At 35.8% G+C, this 21,268-nt stretch overlaps 1 protein-coding gene across 2 annotated transcripts in view; it reads left to right on the forward strand.

The window, feature by feature from the left end:
• WDR70 (WD repeat domain 70) overlaps positions 1–21,268 on the forward strand; it is a 138,364-nt gene that overhangs the window by 41,253 nt on the left and 75,843 nt on the right. For both annotated transcript variants that reach the window (XM_074569772.1, XM_074569771.1), the window contains exons 8-9: positions 4,800–4,953; positions 7,560–7,636. In XM_074569772.1, coding sequence (XP_074425873.1) covers positions 4,800–4,953; positions 7,560–7,636 — 231 coding nt within the window. The remainder of the gene's footprint in view (positions 1–4,799; positions 4,954–7,559; positions 7,637–21,268) is intronic.

Here is a 21,268-nt window from a genome sequence, read left to right on the forward strand (position 1 = left end):
TACATTTTCCATATGAACTCTGCTTATATAAAATTGATGAAGAATACAAGAAAGTTAAAACTGTTGACCGCTTTGTGGAGAACTTCTAGTTGCTGCCTGTATTTGTGAGTTAGAGGGTATCTAGTTCCCATTAAATCCTCTGTTTCTGGAAGCACTGGTCCTTTGCATTGCACTGATAATTGTATAGCTGCATGTGTGCATTAAAAAAACCCTATTCTCTTTTTTTAAAGGAAAAAAAAGCTATATATTTATTTACATTTATCTAAATATTTTTATGTATTACAAAAAATTTTAAAAAATGAAACATATTTTAGAGAGTGATTTCCATACCATCCATACCATTCATTGATATTTCAGCAATGAATAAACCGAGTTCATTTGCTTGTTCCAGAGAATTGAAATATCTTAACTCCTTCAAAAATAAAGCATGTCTCATGCACAGTGAACTTTCAGGGAAATACATTCATAAATTAATAATACAGTTGTTCTTAGCAAGGTACTTTCTAATGTCCAACTAATACGGTGCACTTCATAAGATACTTTGGTGTACTGAAAAAAGGCATTGAAATGTATTATGTGCAGTAAGTAGTCCTTAGAATGTCTATTTTTACTCATTATTATATGGAAAAGCTACAGCTGAATTTTGGTCATTTTGCAAGGTTAGAATGCATATGACTAATTATAGACATGCCAAAAATCTAGATAATGAGAGACAAGAAGTGTTTGTGCTGTTAGCCTGATAATGAGCAAGATAGAAAGGGATTCTAATGATGTTCTAAACTGTGAAAAATCAGGGAAATGAAAAGTGTGCTTCGATTCAATTATTCAATTCTAATCTCTTTGACAGACTTATCTTGTTAAAATTAACCAATGAATGGCATGTTTACTTTGAAAACATAACTTAGTAAACATGCTGCTTTGAAGTAAATAAATAACTAAAATTCTCCAAATGTGAAGTCACATTCAGACTTTTCTGGCATGAATTTCATTTACATGATTATGTAGCAGCACACAAATGGTATTTTCCTCTCCTCCATCCTAACTGAGCAGTAAGAGTGAGCTGCCAGTCTTCACTCCCACAATAGGAAATTAACTGAAGTGTTTCCAAATTGAGTAGAAGAGTGCATTCAAATTTAGTAATACTTGGTAATAGTGGTATAAGACATAAAAATGGTATAAAAAACACAAGTACAGTGTACATTAATGTCCCATTTCAAGGAAAACAGCTTGCAAACTAAATTTGTAGCCTCCTTTTGGCAAAAACTCATGGTAAAATATGAGCTTAAAGGGCATGCTATCCCTGATATTGTTCATTTAGTGTGTTACCAAGTGTCTCATCAGTATTTTTATGTGAATTTTCTTGGTGAAATGTACATTCTTGTGGTTTGACTATGTTGAAGTATAGATGAAATACATAAAAATATAAAATATGAAAATAGAATTGACTGGTGAAAAGTTTGGGAATGTCATTTATGTTGCAATTCTCATGTATTAATTTTGGATTTTTAAGAATATATTCCTTAAATAGCACTTCTGTATCTTTTTGTAAACATAAAACTGGAACTATAGCTCTGTTTGGTAAAAAGATCCAAACTCATGAAAAAGTTCTTTCCAGCTGACATTTAGGCATGCTGGTGAGTACTATGTGGAATATTATATAACTTATGCCCAGATGTATATATATTCTTATGTTATTTTTTTCATTATTGAATTTATAGCAAGGACTATTAGCATTCACAGACCTTAATTTCAAAGAATTCTGAGGAGTTCTGGAATGAAAGCTTAGGTGTTAGCAGAAATCCAGTTCTGGAGCCATAAATTTAATTTAATTTAAAGAATAAAAAAGCTTCAGAACAATTCTGTATTGTCCAGGCTCCATTTTGTAGCATAATATCAGGTTACTCTGTTAATTTCTCCTTGGATTTGGGATGTAAGGAAAAAACCCCATCAGCCTGACAAAAAAACCAGTACATTCAAACCACACCTCAGTGTTAAAGGTGGAGGGAAGGGTAAGGCAAAGCTGTGGTACATGTGTAGAAATTATTTGTGTGTCACGGTTCTACCCACGTATGTAGCTCTGTTCCACAGGTCCTGGCAAAAAGTACTATGCACGTTTGACAGATTTAAACCAAAATGACTTGGATTAATGCTATTAAGGGGAACTGTTTTTGTAAGATTGCTGAGACTTTTGCTTTAACATTAATAAGAACCAAAAATGTTTTCTTTAAGAACTGCCTCTGCAAAGCCTCGCTCTTGGTCATGCTCCAATAAACATCTGAGAATTGGTAACTTCTAGGGCTTTGCAAATACCCTGTTCATAGAATCAATTTTTGGACATGATTTTAAAAGTCATGTTGCACAGTCATAAAGGAGGTTTTTTTTCCTTTAAAGATCGTGGAAATCTTTTCTCTCAGACTAACTTTTTCACATGACTGATTTGATAAATTTTTAGTTATGATCCTATTGTTCCTAGGCGCTGAAAATCAGCTGCTCTTCCTTCTTAGAAGGAACTTCAAATCTAAGATGAAAGCAAAGCTTATTTAAACACACTAAAATAGAACTACAAAGAAGCAGTGAGATTATGTTGGTCAAATTATGAACAGTACCATGTTAACAGTATTAATATCTGTACTTTTAATTTCAGAACTTCAGTGTCTTTGAAAAAGTTTTCTCAGAAGACTTTGTGGGTCTTTAAGTATTGTGGATTCTCTCAGAAATCAGATTTTACTTCTGGGCGAGCTGTTTGATCATATCTAGTGGCCAGATCCTCTTCATGCATGAGGCATTCATCAAGCAAAAATAATCTTTTATTGTAGTTTTTAAATGCTCATTTTTGGTTCTTATATTTCAACAATGAAAAGTTCAAAACATGAATGTGCTTTGTAGATATGTTGGGTATTTTCTTTTGACAATTTTAGTGTTAGAATGTGAGAAATATAACTAGGTAAGTACTTCATTCTGCATGCAGTACTCAGGTGGAGCTCAGGAATATTTTCTGCTTTGTATGAATCAGGTGGTATGGCAAGTACAAGTGGGAAAAATTTTTTAATTCCTAAGATATGCTTGTTGCTCTAAAGCTGAATCTTATGGGTACTTTAGTCTAGGTTTACCAGCTGACTGCAGAGAATGTTCTAGACTTTAGAATACAGTTTCTTGTGTCGGCTTCTTACTAATTTTTTTCAGTGTTTCCTCTGAGCTTAACACGTCTGGTCTTCTTTCCTCTCTCCAGAGCAAGTAACCAATTTTTCACTTGAGGCTCAGGACGGTTTTTCAGACATCGCCTGTGATCTGTTTCGGAAATTCCCAAATTTGAGCGTCTCCTTTCTACTAAAAAATCAGAGTTTATAATACTTCAGCCAATTTGGCTGCCACTTTCTATTACGTAATAGGGTGCTTGAAGCATTTTTTGGCTTTTGAATTATAATGTGATCAGTTTTGCCAAACAAACGTTTTTTGAATGAGTAACTTATGCTTAGTTTATATTACTATGATCAATGCAGAACTTTTAAAACGTGTATTACAATATTTTATGTGTTTTGTGTAGTAACTCACAGTTTGAGGACAGATTTAACAGATAATAGCTATTACTGAGTCAGTCACGAAGTCACTACCATGTAAGTCGTGAAACAAATTAATTTACAAGTTGCATAGTCAGTTTTGTTGATCATCTGAGTGTTAATTTTACTGATGTGAAATTATGTCAAAAAGTAGTTTCCTCAAAGTTACTAGGATTTGAATGCACGTGGTTTTACGTTCTTCACCAAAAGGAAGATAGTCCTTTGAAGACAGTTCATATGCCGTAGGAATCCAAATCTAGCTGGCAAATGCATTCCAGTCCTTAATATGTGGCTGATTTAGCTGCAGTGCTGAAGCATTAATATAAAGTAACATTATTGTGCACGTTCTATTAATGTGTAAGGGTGTAAATTCCGTCAGGTGTGGAGTGGATAGACTTCTTTGTGTTCTTTGCCATCCTTGTAATGGAGTATAGTGAGTTAGGGGATCAAAGGGTTATCTGCTTCAGATGCAGTGACTGCAGTGAACTTTGTTCATAAAGCAGAATGCTGAGACAAGATGCTGAAACTGGAAATGGACTTCTCACTCATCAGCCATCTTCCCACTTTCAGTTAATAATTTTTGTCACTTTGGGATTATTCCAAAATTTCTGTCCCAGGTTTTCTCGATCAGTAGAAGAAGAAACCTTTACAGAAAATAAGAAATCATCAAGACAAAATAGACTATGTAGATTGTTATCTACTGTCATGTTTCCAGGGTTGATGGTATATTTAACTTTATCTAAGATTCAGATGAAACCGTAGCCCCAAACATAGGAAAAGATGCAAGAATGCTGGCATACGACTAATTTGCTAGTATACAATGCACAGTGGAATTTTATGTAGGACTACAACATCCTTTTATAGTAGTTTATAGATTATTGTAAATCCATGTGTTGCTTTTGATAATATGAATTTTCAGCCCTGAAGAGCTGAATCTGAGACATACTATTTTTCACTTGGAGTTATAAGAGCATTCTTGAAGTTAACTATGTTTGCCAGAAATGACATTGTAGGTGCCAGCTTTGTAAATAATAGTGTTTGATGTGCTGTGTGGTTGAAGAAGGAAATATGATTGGTGCACACACCTCAGATTTTTCTTTTTTACACACCTTTTTAGTATAGGAATGTATAGGGGTTTATTTCTGCAATGCATTGTCTCACCATTAACACTTTTGTTTTAGTGTAGGCTTACAGGAAGTGAAGTGAAATGAGACATTTTCTTTCTTTTTTTTTTTTTTTCAGTCACCAAATCAAATCTTTACAATATAGCAGCACAGGAGATGTCATTCTTGTTGTCTCTGGTAACTCCCAGGCAAAAGTTCTTGACAGAGATGGCTTCCCAGTAATGGAATGCATAAAAGGAGACCAATACATTGTGGATATGACAAACACAAAGGTAAAGTCAGAAATTAATTGAATGCCAGGTGACTGACAATATAGTGTATTTTTGCTCTTAATGAGAAAGCTCATGAAGTTCGGTGAGGAAGCATGCAAAGCTCTGTCTCTGGGACGCGATAGTCCCATATATTGATACATGCTGTAAGTTGTGGACCTTCATCCATGAAGGTTTTCAAGACCCAGCTAGAAAAATCCATGGCTGACCTGATCTGGTGTTGACTATTACCTGGCTTTGAGCTCAAGAGATCTCTTACAGCTACTGTTTCTATGATGCTACAACAACTTCATCTATTTAAAAGTGTATGTTGTAAAAATTGTCAGCTTCCCCCATACCCTTGCCCAACCAACCAAAAAAACCATTAGAAACTGTAGAGCTGATCTAGTCTCTTGCTTTCTTCTACCCTCTGTTCTTTTGCTGATATGATTTACCGCTTTCAAGGCAGGGGTTGGAGATTGTTATTATTGTTACTCGCATGCCATGAGTGTAAGACTAATAAGCAACAATGTGGACATTTTTAATGGTAGTTAAATTGCACATAGAGAAGAGCCGATTCCTAGTTTTGAAGTATTTTAACAACGGTTGGTTGGGTTTTGACCACTTTGCCTTTGTATCCCCACAAACTGTATGAGACAAGGATTCTGTTAACGTAGATGATTTAAATTCAGGTCATTTTTTAAAATGGATTAAGCCTAAAAGGTAATGATAAAATCTACTGCTCAAACTGATGATAAAATTGATTTATTTATTGCTTGTAAAGTATATTGCCAAATAACTACGCTAAGTGCTGTTTTGCCTAAAGCTGTTCTTGTCAGATGACTATTGCTTTTGGCTAGTGATATGTATATAAAACTATCAAATAGTAACATCTCGTTTAGTTCTTGTTTACTTAAAAATAATTCAGATTTTCTTTCTCTTGTAAACTTCTGGAATTGCCGTGTATTGTGGTCCAACAGTCAAAATGCTAAAATATTTGTTATATCGCCCCATTAATTTTTCAGTATTTCTCTCCATATTTATGCTTAAAGCAAACTGAAGTAATTCTAGCGTTGCAGGAGTAATTTCAAAATTTCTCTTTAAATGTAGCTAGTGAGCATGTTTATTGCTCAGAGACAGAGACATTTTATATTCATAGTCACGGTAATGGCAATCACGTTGGATAAAATGCCTACCTACTGGTTTTTTCCATCCTAAAGAAACAGGGCGGACTACTCAATTTGCAACTTCTAATATTTCATGAAAAACTCACCTGAAGTTAAATCCATCTTGACTCTCAAATTCTGTTTCCCCAGTTTTCTCCCACAAGATCTTTGGCTAGTGTAGTTTGGCATTGACTATGAATATTGTATCACCCTGGTAATTCTTTTTATTCCTGGTATTTTTGTGTAGCTTGGAACGATTTGCATGACACCATATCAATGCCTATTATTTCATCCTTGATCTGCAGTACAGTTCTCCCAAGAGAAAAAGGGGAAGTATGAGTCATATGAGGAGAGGCTGAGGGAGCTGGGCATGTTTAGCTTGGAGAAGAGGAGGCTGAGGGGAGACCTCATTGTCCTCTACACCTACCTGAATGGAGGTTGTAGAGGTGGGTGTTGGCCTCTTCTCCCAGGTGAATAATGACAGGACCAGAAGAAATGGTGTGAAGTTGTGGCAGGGGAGGTTTAGATTAGATATTAGGAAGAATTACTTTACTGAAAGAGTGGTCAGGCACTGGAACAGCCTGCCCAGGGAGGTGGTTGAGTCACCATCCCTAGAGGTGTTTAAGAAACATCTAGATGTGGCACTTCAGGGCATGCTCCACTGGCAGAGATTGTAGGGTTTTTAGGTTTTATTGTTTGGTGGGTTTTCTTTGGTCGGTTTTGTTTTAGGGGTGTTTTTTTTGGGGGGGGGTTGGGTGGTGTTTTTTTGGGGGGCTTTGGGGGGGGGTTTGGGGTTTTTTTTGGGGGGGGGGTTTTGGGGTTTTTTTTTGGTTTTTTTTTTGGTTTTTTTTTTGGGTTTTTTTTTGGGGGGGAGTTTGGGGTTTTTTTTGGGGGGGGTTGGGGGGGTTTTTGGGTTTTTTTTGGAGGGGTGTTTTTGGGTTTTTTTTGGGAGGGGGTTTTTGGGTTTTTTTTGGGAGGGGGTTTTTGGGTTTTTTTTGGGAGGGGGTTTTTGGGTTTTTTTTGGGAGGGGGTTTTTGGGTTTTTTTTGGGAGGGGGTTTTTTTGGGTTTTTTTTGGGGGGTGTTTTTTGGGGGGGTTTTTTGGGTTTTTTTGTTTGGTTGGTTTTGTTTTCTTTTTTTTTGTGTGTGTGTATCGTTGAACTCAATGATCTCAAAGTTCCTTTCCAACCATGAAGATTCTATGATTCCCTGCCATTTTCTGAAAGAAAAAATACTAATAGAAGAATGGCAGGGTTTTTATAATTCATAAATGGAAACAAACAAGGATGAAATGGAGTAGAGTACATAAAATCTGTTAAATCATTGTGATGTCAGCTAGCCATTACTGTGATCAGAAGGGTCTGATGGGGTCCTTGGCTTTTGTGTGATTCCACCTGAAGGATTTGGAGTAAAATTTGTAAAACCTCGTAAGACATCTTACAAAACCTTTGTGTTTATTTCCGTAGGGTCACACAGCGATGCTCAATTCAGGCTGTTGGCATCCCAAAATAAAGGAAGAATTTTTGACATGTTCTAATGATGGGTAAGTATTGAGGTTTAACTTTGTCACGGTTTTTTTAGAGGCTTGTCTGGCTTTTGTGTTTTGGTATTGTGCCCTAATTTGCTTTAAATATCATCCTTTTAAATCTTGAGCAAGTGCTTAGGACAATCTTAGCTGTGATCTGGAAGCAAAAATTTTAGTTGTTCCGGCTCTAGATAATGAATGTATTTTGTCTGTGTTATTTTAGTTTTCTAATTTAAAATGACTTTTAATGATATTTCATGAAAGTTTCTGGTTAAATATGTTTTTACAAAAATTCTGGGGCAAAATTTAACTTTACTCAGTATATCTTCGGAGTAGAATAATTCCTGTGTAGGGACTCAGATGTAACTGAATTCACTGGGAAGATAAGAGTGTTTCAATTAGAAGTTGCAAGTTTTATGTTAAGTGTAATTGAATATTGGTGTATGTTTGACAAGTGTCAAAAAGACTTAGAAATTATTTTGTGGCTTTAGTCTTGATCTTTGTGGTTAAAATCAAACTGCAAAATGCCACTCTGGCAATTGCATTAATTAATAAAGTTACTGCAGCTGTCAACAGCAAGATCATGAATGATTTTTGAATCGATGTTTCAAATGTGCAATCTCCTTTGCTGCAGACTGACAGTGAGTGGGAAGACTGCATTGCCCCACTTGTGTATCTATAGTGTGGTCCATGGTAAACAGAAGACCCCAATTGTCAATTACTTTAAAGGACATGTTGGGTCTGGTTTTCTTTTTCCCCCCAAAAGAGACCAATTTACTGGTTTAACACACAGGTGTGTGACAAAATGATTTTGGCAGGAAAATTCACAATTTCTGTTGAGACTGTGGCAGAAGAAAAAAAGACTTAAATACTGCAGTGTGCTCTATGGAGCAATTCAGTTCTAAAAATACGTGCAAGTTAAGCTAACTATATATTTTTTTCTGGCTTGCAGACACAAAGGTTTTACTTCCATAGTAGAAATATTTTTTAAATGGTAGAGCAGGTACTTTAAAAAGTTTGTTGCTCTTTTGAATGTAGTTAGACATTAGTACAGCTTCTTAATTAGGTTGAATAGTTTGTAGATAGTGAAAAACTGATTTAGATATTCTAAATCCTGAAGATTGTCTAATTTTGTCCTATCTAAGCAAGTGTCTAATTAATATACCAAATATGGATTCAGTGCATCCCTGATGCGTGAATTGCTGTGAATTAAAATGGTCTGGCCAAGTAAGTAAAATACAGATAAATACTACTGTAAATGGCTGCATAACTGCATTTTCAGAGACACTACATGGCAGACGTTACAGGAAAAGTATTTTAAACCCATTTAATTTTGTTTCATGCTAGTGACAGGTCTTTCCAGGATTTGGACACGTCATGTGAAAAGAAAAATTTGGATTGCTTAATTTGCAGCACAGGACTTAAACGTTAAAGACAGTATTCTGCCTGTGAAATTTAGTAAGAAAAGAAACTATAAAGTCTCCAATGTTTAATCAGTAATTCATCTTAAGACTGGAGCTGTAAGCTAGAATACGATAGAACAGAATAGTTCCAGTTAGATTGGGACCTACAATAATAACACCTGACCACTTCAGGACTGACCAAAAGTTACAGTGTGTTATTATGGGTATTGTTCAAATGCCCCTTAAGCACAGGCAGGTGTGGAGCATCAACCAGCTCTCTAGGAAGCCTGTTCCAGCAGCTGACCACCCTCTCGGTAAAGAAATGCTTCCCAATGTCCAGTCTAAACCTCCCCTGACAGAGCTTTGAACCATTCCCACGCATCCTGACACTGGATATGAGGGAGAAGAGCTCAGCGCTCCCTCTCCACGTCCCCTCCTCAGGAACCTGTAGAGAGCAATGAGGTCACTCTCAGCCTCCTTTTCTCCAAACTTGGCAAGCCCAAAGTCCTCAGCTGCTCCGCACACGGCATTCCTTCCAGCCCTCTCACCACCTCTGTTGCCCTCCTCTGGGTGTATTCAAGTCCCTTCACGTCCTTCTTAAATGGTGGGGCCCAGAACTGCACACAGCGCTCCAGGGGAGGTGGCACCAACGCTGAATAGAGCGGGACAGTCCCCTCTTTTGACAGGCTGGTTGTGCCGGGCTTGATGCACCCCGGGATGCGGTTTGCCCTCTTGGCTGCCAGGGCTCAGTGCTGGCTCACATGGAGCCTGCTGAGCTAAGAAAGTAGGATTCCAAGTAAGGAAGGTGATCTGATCATGCTAATGTCTAATGAGCTTGGGAAACTTAAGTAATTCAAAGAGGTAAATAGAAGTGTTGTTTTCACGAATTATGTTGCTTAAAGGTCAGTTAGTGAGTAGCACACCTTTGAAAATGTATGTTTCATTAGTAAATGACAGCAGTTTTTGGCATTATACAGTATTGGGTGAATTTCTGACCTCTTTCTGGTGGTGGGTCTTGCCATTGCTTTTGTCTAAGGTTGAAGAATGCTCAAGTGGAAGTGTGACTCTAAATAAATGAAGGTACTGTCTAGTGGTTTTTGAATGAGGAAAAATAACTGCTTTGTTATTGTAATTTTGCTTAGCAAAGTAACATTAGAATACTTGTTTCAGAGCAGAGATTTTTAAAGCTAAAGAAAGAAATGGGCCATACCAGTGAGAGATAATTGAGAACTGTCATTGATTTGTGCTTAAAGGAAACGGGTTTTCTGAATTTCAAGTAAAACCAATTTAAAAATTCTGTTTATACCAAGCATTCCATAAATGAGAAATTATTTTGTACTGATTATTCTACATCATCACAGAATGTGTTTATGAATGTGTTTAAATGCTACAGCTGTCTATCTGCCTGCCTGCCTATTTACACCTGACGATAATGTGTTCAAGAACTATGTTTAATTGATTTGTAAAGCTGGCTTTTTTGGTTTGAATCAATAGATTTGCATGTAATGAAATGCAAAACTGTTGAAGAGTCTTCGTGAAAATTTGTCTTATGTTGCAAGCAAAGCAAACAAAACAACTATAACAGAACTTGAACTTTGGAGACAGCAGCCTTGTCAGGTTAGACCAAAAGACTGGCAGTCTTTAGAGAGATGAGGTCTAAATGGGGATAGGATGTCATCAAAGTTTGCAAAATGTTCAAGATGGTAGATTAGCTGGATGTGGAAATGTTAGTTGCCAAACCCTCTTATACTAAGAGGCATTTGTTGAAAGTGGCTAGAATTAAGTTTAAAACTAATAAAAGAAAATACTTAATTTTGGATACTGTTGAAATATATTCTGGAATGTGTTGTCACAGGAGGTTGTGGAGGTAGGTTTAAAAAGGTGTGAGAAAAATTCATGTTTAGAAGGGCTCATGAACAGACAGGAAATGAAATATAACATCACTTATATGACAGTTATAGAGAGTAAGGGGGAAGGAAGGGAATACACCATAAAGGCCAGACTTGGTCAGCATTTATTGCTGTGATCAAAGAGTGAATACAGGGCTAAATGAATCTGTGGTCAGATTTAGTTGGATGTTTTGTATATTTTCATATGGTCTTCAGTGACAGTTAACAATTAAGATGGAATTTCATGCTATATTGGAGTTGGAAATGTAGTTGTGTGGATTGTTCTCATGATACAATGCTTTTCCAGTGGTTTTATATCTAGTATTGATGTGTATTTAATACAAACAGGCTAACTGTTGGTAAGGTATTCTGTCGCAAAGAAGATGTTGAGACAAAGCCCAAATCTTTGTGGCTTTAGTACATAGAGATTTCATGTAAGAATGTGTAATCTAGTTTTAAAAAAAAGAGTCTTCCAGTGCTGAATCGGCCTTTCTACAGGGCAGGAGACCTGCCTGTACCCAATTTTGACATTCCTGACATTATACACAGATGTGATTTTGCATTCACAGTCCGCAACATATTCCTCTGTCATACTTTATCAAGAAAGTCTATATCCACAAGAGGAGAAATTAAAAGCTTTACAGTATTGCATATCAGAGGAAAAGGTGAAATCAAACACTTACTCATCTCTAAGTTTTTTTTCTCCTGACAACACACTGCTGCTCTTCTATACAGTGTAGATGAGCTCTGGAAATTTTGCTGTAGGTTTCTGTTAGTTTTGTTCTAAAATTTGTACTAGACATTGATGTAAGGTCGAATTACTTGAATTACAGTGACTGCTCTGGAATTTTTAATGGGGAATGTGGTGCTATCTGTATCTCTAGATGTTGAGACTTAATCCTCACGTTGGAAAAGGAACAGCCACAATTGGCATGTGTGGAGAAGGACACCTAACACTGAACACCAAAATGGGACCCTTTGGAGGGTCAATCCTGGGTGTATGGATGTAGGAGAATGAAACCAGCATTGCCTTTAATAGGCATGAAGGAAGGTTGAACATCTTCCTGTTTTGCTGGCTTTAGCTTCTGTTGGACATCATACAAAACACTAAAGCAAGGCAGTATCAGCTCTTAAATAGAGATTTCTCCAATCACTTGGTCAGAATTTTTGCATGGAGAGCTGCTGGCTGGGTACTCCAAACCTGGTTGCCAGAACCAACATCCGTTTTTAAAGATGCTTGCAAGTAAAGGTGTAAGGGTTTTCAGTTTATCATCTACGAGTTTGGAAGCTGCTGAAAGTAACAGTTGAAGCATGTGTGTCATGCTTCTTGACATGCTGAATTGCAGTGTCTGAAGTTGATGAGGAGGACACAGGGGAGCACTTGAGGGATGTTAATGTACTGTTAAACCCTAATCTGTATATTCTGTGCTTCTAGATAACATTTGTACCACCTCTAGAGAAAACAGTCATTCATAAACTGAACGCTAGAACTATTTACAAATGGTGGGGTATATTTTATCTGACTACGGTAGCATTTGCATTGTCTGTCTCTTCAGTTGAATGGCTGTCACTCACACACAATTTAAATATAAAGTAAGGAAAGAAGATTGCATTTTCTGGTTGGTATGTTGAAAGCTGGAGTTTTCATAGTGCATGAAGAAGTTAAAAAGCAAACTTTGCAAGTGGACTTGTGGAGTCAAACGAACATAAATTTTAAATATGTTTTAAATAAATGCTTTTAAAATATTTTAAATACATATTTCTTGTATGTTAACCTGCTATAACTCAAATTTTTCCGTGGGGGATAGTCATTCTACATGCTTGACAGTTTCTTTTGATTCCAGGTGTAGTAGGCTGTAGTAGTATACTGAACTAAAAGTAATTCAAATGAAGACTCTTAGAATTGCTGTCATAGAAGAAGTACTTATGAGAGATGGTCTGTTTCGTGTGATTTATTCATAGCATTCAAATTTGCTCTACATTTAAAAGAAATAACTCTAAAGTAGGTTTTGACTATAATGTATTCTAATTAGTGGTTATTAGGCTGTTGTAAATTTATTACTTCAGACTGCAGATATATGGGTTACCAGCAGGGAGTCTCAGTGTGTTTTGTATGACTGTTCAATGAACTCAGGAAAAGACTACATAAGAAAAAGAAACATTTCCTTCTGACTCCTATATGAGGCAAACAGAAGCTGGTCAGTTTACACACTGGCATGAGCTAGACTCTAGACCCAGAAGTTACAGAATAAGTCTGAAAACTCCTCGTTAAGTTGCACAGGTTCGTGTCCACTTATGCAATTGTGATTGAATAGATATGTAATTTACAGTAGCTCACTTAATTTTCTTTGTCTTGAAAATGTTCCAGATGATGGCTTATTAAAACATGTGAGACCATACCATTTATTTTTTGCATGTTATAGTAAGTTTTAAAAAAACCCTTATTTTCCAAACAAATAGTTTCATTATTCTTGAATTAGAGATGAATAATAATTTTTACAGATTGTTCAGGGTTTGTTAGCTTTTAGTTGCAGAACGAAGTAAGAAATATGTAAGTTCTGTAAGTAACCTGTTGATTAACCTTAAGTGTATGGATGAATAACGCTAATTAACCTAGAGATTTACATAGGTTCTTTGTTTGAATGTATTTTTTAACTAGGTTAAATCTTGTGCATATATTCTCAGAACTGTGTAATGTTACTCTAGCTTTCCAACATTTTAAGTGAGTAGAATAAAATTGTGTCAAAAGAACAGATAGACATAGAAATGCAATTGTCTTCTCCATGGAACTGCACTAATTCTGTCTTTAACAGTTTGCCTTACAGATACGATAATTTCAATTTTCAACAATTTGGCTGTTGCTAATTCATACCAAACTTTCACTGGTTTTAAAGCATACGTACAAAGCTCTTTTCAGTATTGGTATTAGCTTGATTTAAGCTTTCTTCTTGGACAGTCTGTCTTTTCATTTATGGCTGTGTGTTGTCTAGAACTTTAAATACCCCACAGCTATTCCTGAAGGATACGTCTGTTTTAGTTGCATGTACTCCTTGCCGTTCTAGATAAGGCTCAGATACAATGTGTGATCAACACCACCTTTGTCTTTTTCGTATTGCCTTTACCATTTGGCATTTCATAATGCCTTTACCAAATTACCAAGGCTTATTTGGAACGTACATTTACTAAGCCAAGCATCTGTCAATTTGTCAGCAGTATGTTGAGCATATTTACAGAATCACAGTAAGGTTTATAGTAACAGAAATGCCAGCATTAATGCATTGCCTGAAAGTGAAAGAAAATTTTGAAAATGAGAAAGACTTTAAAAATTGTTCTCCTCTCTGGAAACGCACCTGAGCAGAGTGACCTAAAAAAATACCCAGTGTTTTAAGTCATAACTAACTCCTTGTTTATATCATTCCAAAATATCAGTTGACTTAATTCTATATTAAAACAAAGGAGGAAGAGGAAACGGATAATATTATTTTTGTTATTTGGATGTTTTCTTATCACAAATGTGATAGGTAGTGCTGTATGAATAAGCAAGAGAGCTCAGTGATATTACATGTTCCAGCAACAGGTGTTTTATGTCCCTGCTCTCATATATTTTTTCCTTTTAGAAGTAGAATCGCAGCCAAACTTGAAATTTAGCAGTCCTGAACTTTGTGATTTGTCATTGCAGCCAGGGCTGTGGTTGCTTAACAGCTGGTTTACTGTAGAAAATTCCTCTCACAAGTCTTCCCACTCTCACCCTCTAGTAAGTTAATGTTCATACTCTTTAAAAGATATCTTAGGGAATATTGAGTGCCATCACCAAGTGACCTCTGTAATAAGTTATTTAGGGATAAATTGTGCTTCAATGTAGATCTATCTCCAATTAAATAGAGTTATTTCAGCGAAGTAACTTCAAATCTTCAGAAACAAAATTTTGCGTTTAAGGTACAATTTAATCCTTAGACTTCTGTTAAATGTATGTTTCAAATATGAAGCTACTCTGCTCCATGGGATAGGGTGTTAAATGGAGTTTTTTAATCATATACTGCTGCTTAGTAGATGTTCTCTGTCTTAATAAAAAAGAGAGAGACAGATTTCTACCACTTGTGATGTAAAGTAGAGTAAGTGGTGACCATAGAGAGTGTTCAGAAAGGAAAAGTGAATACATTTTTAAAATCCTTCTTTTCAGGTTTAAAACTATTAACTGTTTGACAATGGTAGCTTAACTATCTTTTTTTAAAGGAAGAGTTGACAATAACCTTAATTAAATTTGCGAATATGATTTGTACTTGAAAGGATGTAAAATATGATTTGTGAAGGACAAGTGGTGTAGATAGTAGTTTAGCATGACTTCCATCTAATGTTTGCAAGCATTGCTGTTTAGAATAATTTTCTCTCCTTTACGACATCTGTTATGTCCTAGATAATGCCGGGGGCGGGGGGGGGACACACACTTTTGAAACGTATTAGTGAACAATACTGTTTCATGATCGCTTTTACCTCAGCTACATTTCACTTTTTATATATTAACCAATTCCATCTTGTTAGCCAGGTTTTCATCCAGAATAACTGCTGTCTCCTCTCCTTCCCATTAGCTGCCTTGTTTCTATGTTTGTGTAGGTGACAGCTATCAGTATATGACTTCCACTTCATGATTATTGTTTTCTGGCAAGTGTTCCTTTAGTTAGTCCCAGAACTGCATAAAGGCGTGATAGCTTGACAGAAAAGAGATTTGAGCAAGGTCTGTAATAGTACTGCTGAAGATGGCCAGACGACAGTTTTCCTGCCCACAAAGCAATCGGCTCCTCTTCTTCCCGTGTGCTATTCTGCTTGTCTTGAACTGGCAAGCCTTTCAGCCCACACGATTCTGTTTTCATTTAATTGATGATGTCTGTGCCCCATAAGTTTTAGAGCCAAGTCACCTACTACAGTTCGCATACTTGCTCCTTAGATTTTTTTTTTTTTTTGCATGGTACATTGTTCTCAGGAGAGTGTGAGATTTGGTATCTCCAGCATGTGTAGCCATGCACTGCGAAGGACAGCCCTGTTGGGTGTGAAACTAGGATTACATAGGATTTCTCCTGGATTTAGAGAATCTAATCTTGAGGTTACATACTGTCTGCTCCCTCTAGGTTGATAGCCTCTCAGCCTAAGCTGATTACACTTCAAGTGAATACAACCCTGGAATTTGTCTGAACTCTGTTAAGGCCTGGAGTACCTTGGTTGACAGCTGGAGAACTGAAGCAGTAATTTTACTTTTCTTGAATGTTTTAAGGATCAATAATACTGTGCATATGAAAACATAGGTAAGAGCAGAATCTGGACTTGTACAGTTTGGTGTAAGTGTAGTTATATTGTCTTGCTGTTACGCAGAATTTGTAGACTTTTGTGAAGAAGAAATTTGAAGAAATATGACAGTAAACTTGTTACATATACCAACTTTTTTTTTGTTGTTTAAAAGCACCAAACAAACTACAACACGGAATAAAGCTTTTGGATAAATATTGTTAGTTGTAACATCTTTAGTGTGTTACATTTTACATGTAATAAATACAGTTAACACTGATCAGTCTTCAGCTTTGAAAACTGCTAAGACCATTAAGATTGCAATGCCAAGGCTGTTCCCAAGATGATTGTATAAACTTTTGTTAGAACCTAAGCCTCAACACTGCATCTGTCTTCACAAATTTGAAACTAGTTGGCAAAGCATACTTGAAAATATTTACTTAAGTTTCACCTTTATCTAGGGAATCCTTTAAAAATCTTTGTTTAATTGCAAAATCTTAGGCTTGTGCTTTTGTGCAGTTTCTAGATTTACTTAAAACAAGCTGCATGCTGTACAGCATAGGATCCGCTTTGGGTTCCAAAGTTAATGCTCCCCAAAAAGGTCACCCTGAACTATATCTAGTTGCATCATACTGCTTTATAGGGTAGGGAATTCAAATAATACCGAGGTGAAACAGCTGAATTTGCCAGTAGTGTGGTATGGCTTGGACTTCCATCCTAGGAAGAAAAAATAATTTTTGCCACGTTGTTTCAAGCACATATGTCTGTAGGTGTGTGTACACATACATATTCACCTCGTGAAGTATTCCATATGAAGATGAAATTCTGAAGCTTGAAAATTTTTCTTCAAGATTTTTATAGGATACTTTTTTCACATGACAGTATTATAGTTTAGGCAAATTTTCAGAATTCATTTAGAACATAAAAGAATACAGTTCAGTTCAGTGATTTATTTTTATTCTTACCAAGGTAATGTTGTTTTTCATTATGGCAAGAAACTTGAAAGTTCTTTCTTCTGTCAGATGTAAATATATATTAAAAAAATTGGTTGATTTATCTGGCAAACACAGAATTTAAATATTCACAGTACTTCAGTACTTCCTGAACAATTTTCTCCTTTCAGAACTGTGCAGTGAGTGCAGCAAGAAGGGACAGCCTTTTCAAAGGAAGGTGGCTTTTGCTAATTAATTGCAATATTCTTAGCTTAGTGTGGGAAGGCAGTAGTTTTGGTGTATATCATAGAAGGGTTAGAGTTGGAAGGGACCTTAAAGATCATCTAGTTCCAACCCCCCTGCCATGGGCAGGGACACCTCCCACTAGATCAGGTTGCTCAGAGCCCCATCGAGCCTGATCTTGAACACCTCCAGGGATGTATATATTTGCTTCTCTTGTCCCAGATAAGTAGTATTTCACTTCTCACCTGTATTGTGCACAACTTAAGTTATATGGATGAGCGTTCCCTGGGACTTGTTCCCTAACACCTTGCTGTCAAAATGAGACAGATTGGAAAAACTGTTTAATTATTACATCTTTCCTGGTCTTCACTCACTTTGACTGAGATGGGTTAAATAATACTTTTGAGCAGCCTGGTTGGCAGATCTGAGGCGTAAGTAACTTCTGGCAGGATAGAAATGATGGGAGTCTGGAAGTTTTAATATTTCCATCAGCTCAACTTTATATCAGATAGGGAAGAACACAGGAATTTGCTGTTTTTAAAACAGATAGGAAACTTCCCATATTTCATATGCAGATTGTGAGCAAACACATCCATTGTGATGACTGTTTCACCAGTATCTTTCACAATGGCAATTTCCTTTTCTGTCTTCTCCCATGAAGAATATATTATGTCTTCTGTTATATGAAGATGAAATCCTTTCCTTGCAAGTATTCACTGATTATTTCAACCTGTAACTCAATTTAAAGCACTATTTTCTCATGAGATACGCATCTTATTTGAATGACCAGAATTCGCTGATTGTTCTAGTAATAATGGGAAGTACAATAGACTTAGTAAACTAAACTCAAATGTTTTTGTTTGATAATGAGAAAATAAAGTAGGGTAGACAAGAATTTATTTTGGCACATTTGCCTACAACGATAAAATGTATTCTGTCTAAGAAAATAAAATTAAATTGCCATGATTAATGTTCAAATCTGATACTGTATTAAAGTTATGCAGTAATGATTAGTGGCCAGGCCAGCCTAAACCATAACAGTAGTTAATATCCTATAGATCAAAATTCTGTGAAAATATTTGCTTTGGGGTTTTGACATTTGGAATTGCAGTTAATTTCATTGTTTGCGTAATTAAATTTAAAATTGTTCCTCTTATCAAAGTCCTTATGTTATATAAATATATGTTTTAGTTAAAATCCCACTAATAAGTTACTTGTTTAGTGCCTAAGACATGTACGTGGGTGGTTTTTGTTTTTCATGAAATGAAGTAGAACAGTCTGAAGTTGCATTTCTCAATTGGTAGTCATTTCAAAGTGTATGGTTTCACTGGGTGGTGGTCTAGAATTGCTTTCGGTTCAGAAAATTCTGTTTAAGGCTGATAAACCCCATTTCACAAATGGGATAGAATATAATGGAAATTCTGTGTGGTTTTATGAGAGAAACTTCTCTTGTTTAATTAATTAAGCATTTTATAAATTTTTGTATAGTAGCCATTAGTAAGTTAGAAGCAGCAAATTGTAATCCAGAATATGTTGAATTTTTTTTCTGTTAATTCCTGTGAATTTTTCTTGTGACTTTTTTAAAGGATTAATCTTGTAAATACATGTGAGACATTTGTCATATATCATCTGGACTGGCTAATAGGGGAGAGGTCTTAAAACTGGTAATCTGAAGTAATCGAACCAACATGTTTCTAATGCAGTTTCATAAGACTGGACTATTGCCTCAAAACTTCTATGTTTTTATAAATTATTTTAATTAAAGCATATTTTATCAGAGAAAGTGTGAATCTATTTCTACTAAAACCTGAACACTAAGTTCTAGACACTGCTAATGATGCAAATTGGTTAGTGAACTGGGTGAAGACAACAGCAGGTGAGGTCATCCATGAAGAAGAATCTGTTCAAAATTAGACCCGTTTCCTGAAATCTTTGTAGGTTAATTGTATATAAGCTCTTAGTATGAAGCTATGGAAGAGCAGATACACTTCTTTTAAAAATCCGTATACACACAGAGAATTAACTTTTACTAATGACATTGGTAAAGGATATGTTGTTAATGTTTTCTTTCAACAATGACTGTTGAGACTGCAGTTGAGTTCTGTGTCTAGTTCCAATGACAACAGCCTAAAAAGGATGTTGAGAAAGAAAAATGTCAGAGAAGAATCCTGAAACTTCACTTAATAGAGACTCAAGGAGCTGAATATGCTTCAGTTTATTGAACAGCATATTAAGAATCTTGGCAGTAATAAAGCAATACTGAAATGGAGACAAAATGTCAGACAGTTGAAATGTCTTTAAATTGTGTAAGACATAGCTAGTCCAGTGATAGAAGTTATCAAGGTTTGAATAGGAGAGAAAAAGTATTTCTTTGTCAACAGAGGGATTATGTGACTGTGGAACAGATTGTTAAGGAAGGAATGCAGTAAATTCTTTACCATTTGTAGCCTTCACATAGAAATTGGTGGATGAAATTTCTCTTTTAATCATCAAGCAAACCAGTGAACTCAAAAAGCACAGATTGGAATGGGCATGTAGATTTCTTGGTGATAAATCATACATATGACTTAGTTGCTTACAGATCAGGATTCGGGGCTTGATCTGTGAATGTCTGTTAAGGTTATTCAACTTTTTGAGGCTAGGAAGGTATTTTTTCTATTTTTAGTTTCATGTTATCTCTTCAAAATTAATCTGCCTACACAGTGTTATCAACCAATTCCTCATTGACTTTTTACTTGATTCCCACCCCGTTGTCTCTGAATCCTTCCCCAGTGGATTGTTTTCCCTTTATGGTAATAATGCTGATCTTTTAAGCTAATTTTGTTGTTCAAGTATTTGCTAATAAAGTTTTATATTAAATGCATTTCTCTTGAGAAGGATTAGTTTCGTTTTGGAAACCTTTCATCTCCTTCTTGAAATGTGTCCAGACCTGTGATTTGTGAAATTTTCTGTTTGCTAAGACAGAAGACATCTGATCGATATTCTTCAGTTTAGCTCATTAATGGCAGTGGAAACTTCTGGTCAGCTAATCTCTACAATTTGGATCTGCATTCATTGGTGTCTGTATGATTTAGAACCTACTGGCAAACATTTCAGTCTCCTAAGGTTGAACTTTTGGTGAGATAAGATGCAGATCTTCTTTTGTCATCATAAACTTACTAGACCATATGTATTCCTCCCTTCAAAATAAATAATTTACTTATACTCATTTGTAGTTTCCTTCTGTTGTGTGATTCATGGTGAATTAAATGGATAGCAGAATAACAGGTACTGAAGAGTTTCAGAGAAGAAAATAGGTGTCTTCCCTTTTTTGGTGGTACACACTTGAGCTTTAAAAATTATTTATTCTATCAGCATATTTATTGTAAATCCTAGCAAATAATTTAACTTTAAACAGAGTTGGTTTGAGTTAAAATTTGGCTTTAGAACTTTTTTCTAGGAGTGTTTTTGTTTTTTTTTTTAAATGACTTTATTTTTTCATCCAAGTTACAATAATTCTGAAAATAGATTTAATTACTTGTGTAAAGTTGATGTTTCATGCCAGCATGTGTCTGTCCGCAGCATGAACTGCTTTTCCTTTCGAATTTTTTTTGTTAATTTTTTAAGGACACTAGTGAGTATAATGCTAATATAAAAATACATTTTTGTAGTTGTCTTTTTGGACCATTAAATCAAGATTGTTATTGAAATAGAGTGTGGAATGTACATTTCTAGTTCTTTCATGCAGAGAGACTACCAGAGGACCTGAGTAGACTTGTGCTGTCCATGGCCACGACTTGTTTGCTCTAAAAACTTTTCCATGGAGGCAAGGGGTGTCTAGTATATTTTACATAGCTCATGTTTGTTTACATGAAGCTCAGCCATAGAGTACAACTCTCTCAGTGACTCTAGGAATGGCTAATTTTT

The sequence above is a fragment of the Larus michahellis genome, chromosome Z (genome assembly GCF_964199755.1).
Source record: "Larus michahellis chromosome Z, bLarMic1.1, whole genome shotgun sequence".
Taxonomy (NCBI): Eukaryota; Metazoa; Chordata; class Aves; order Charadriiformes; family Laridae; genus Larus; species Larus michahellis.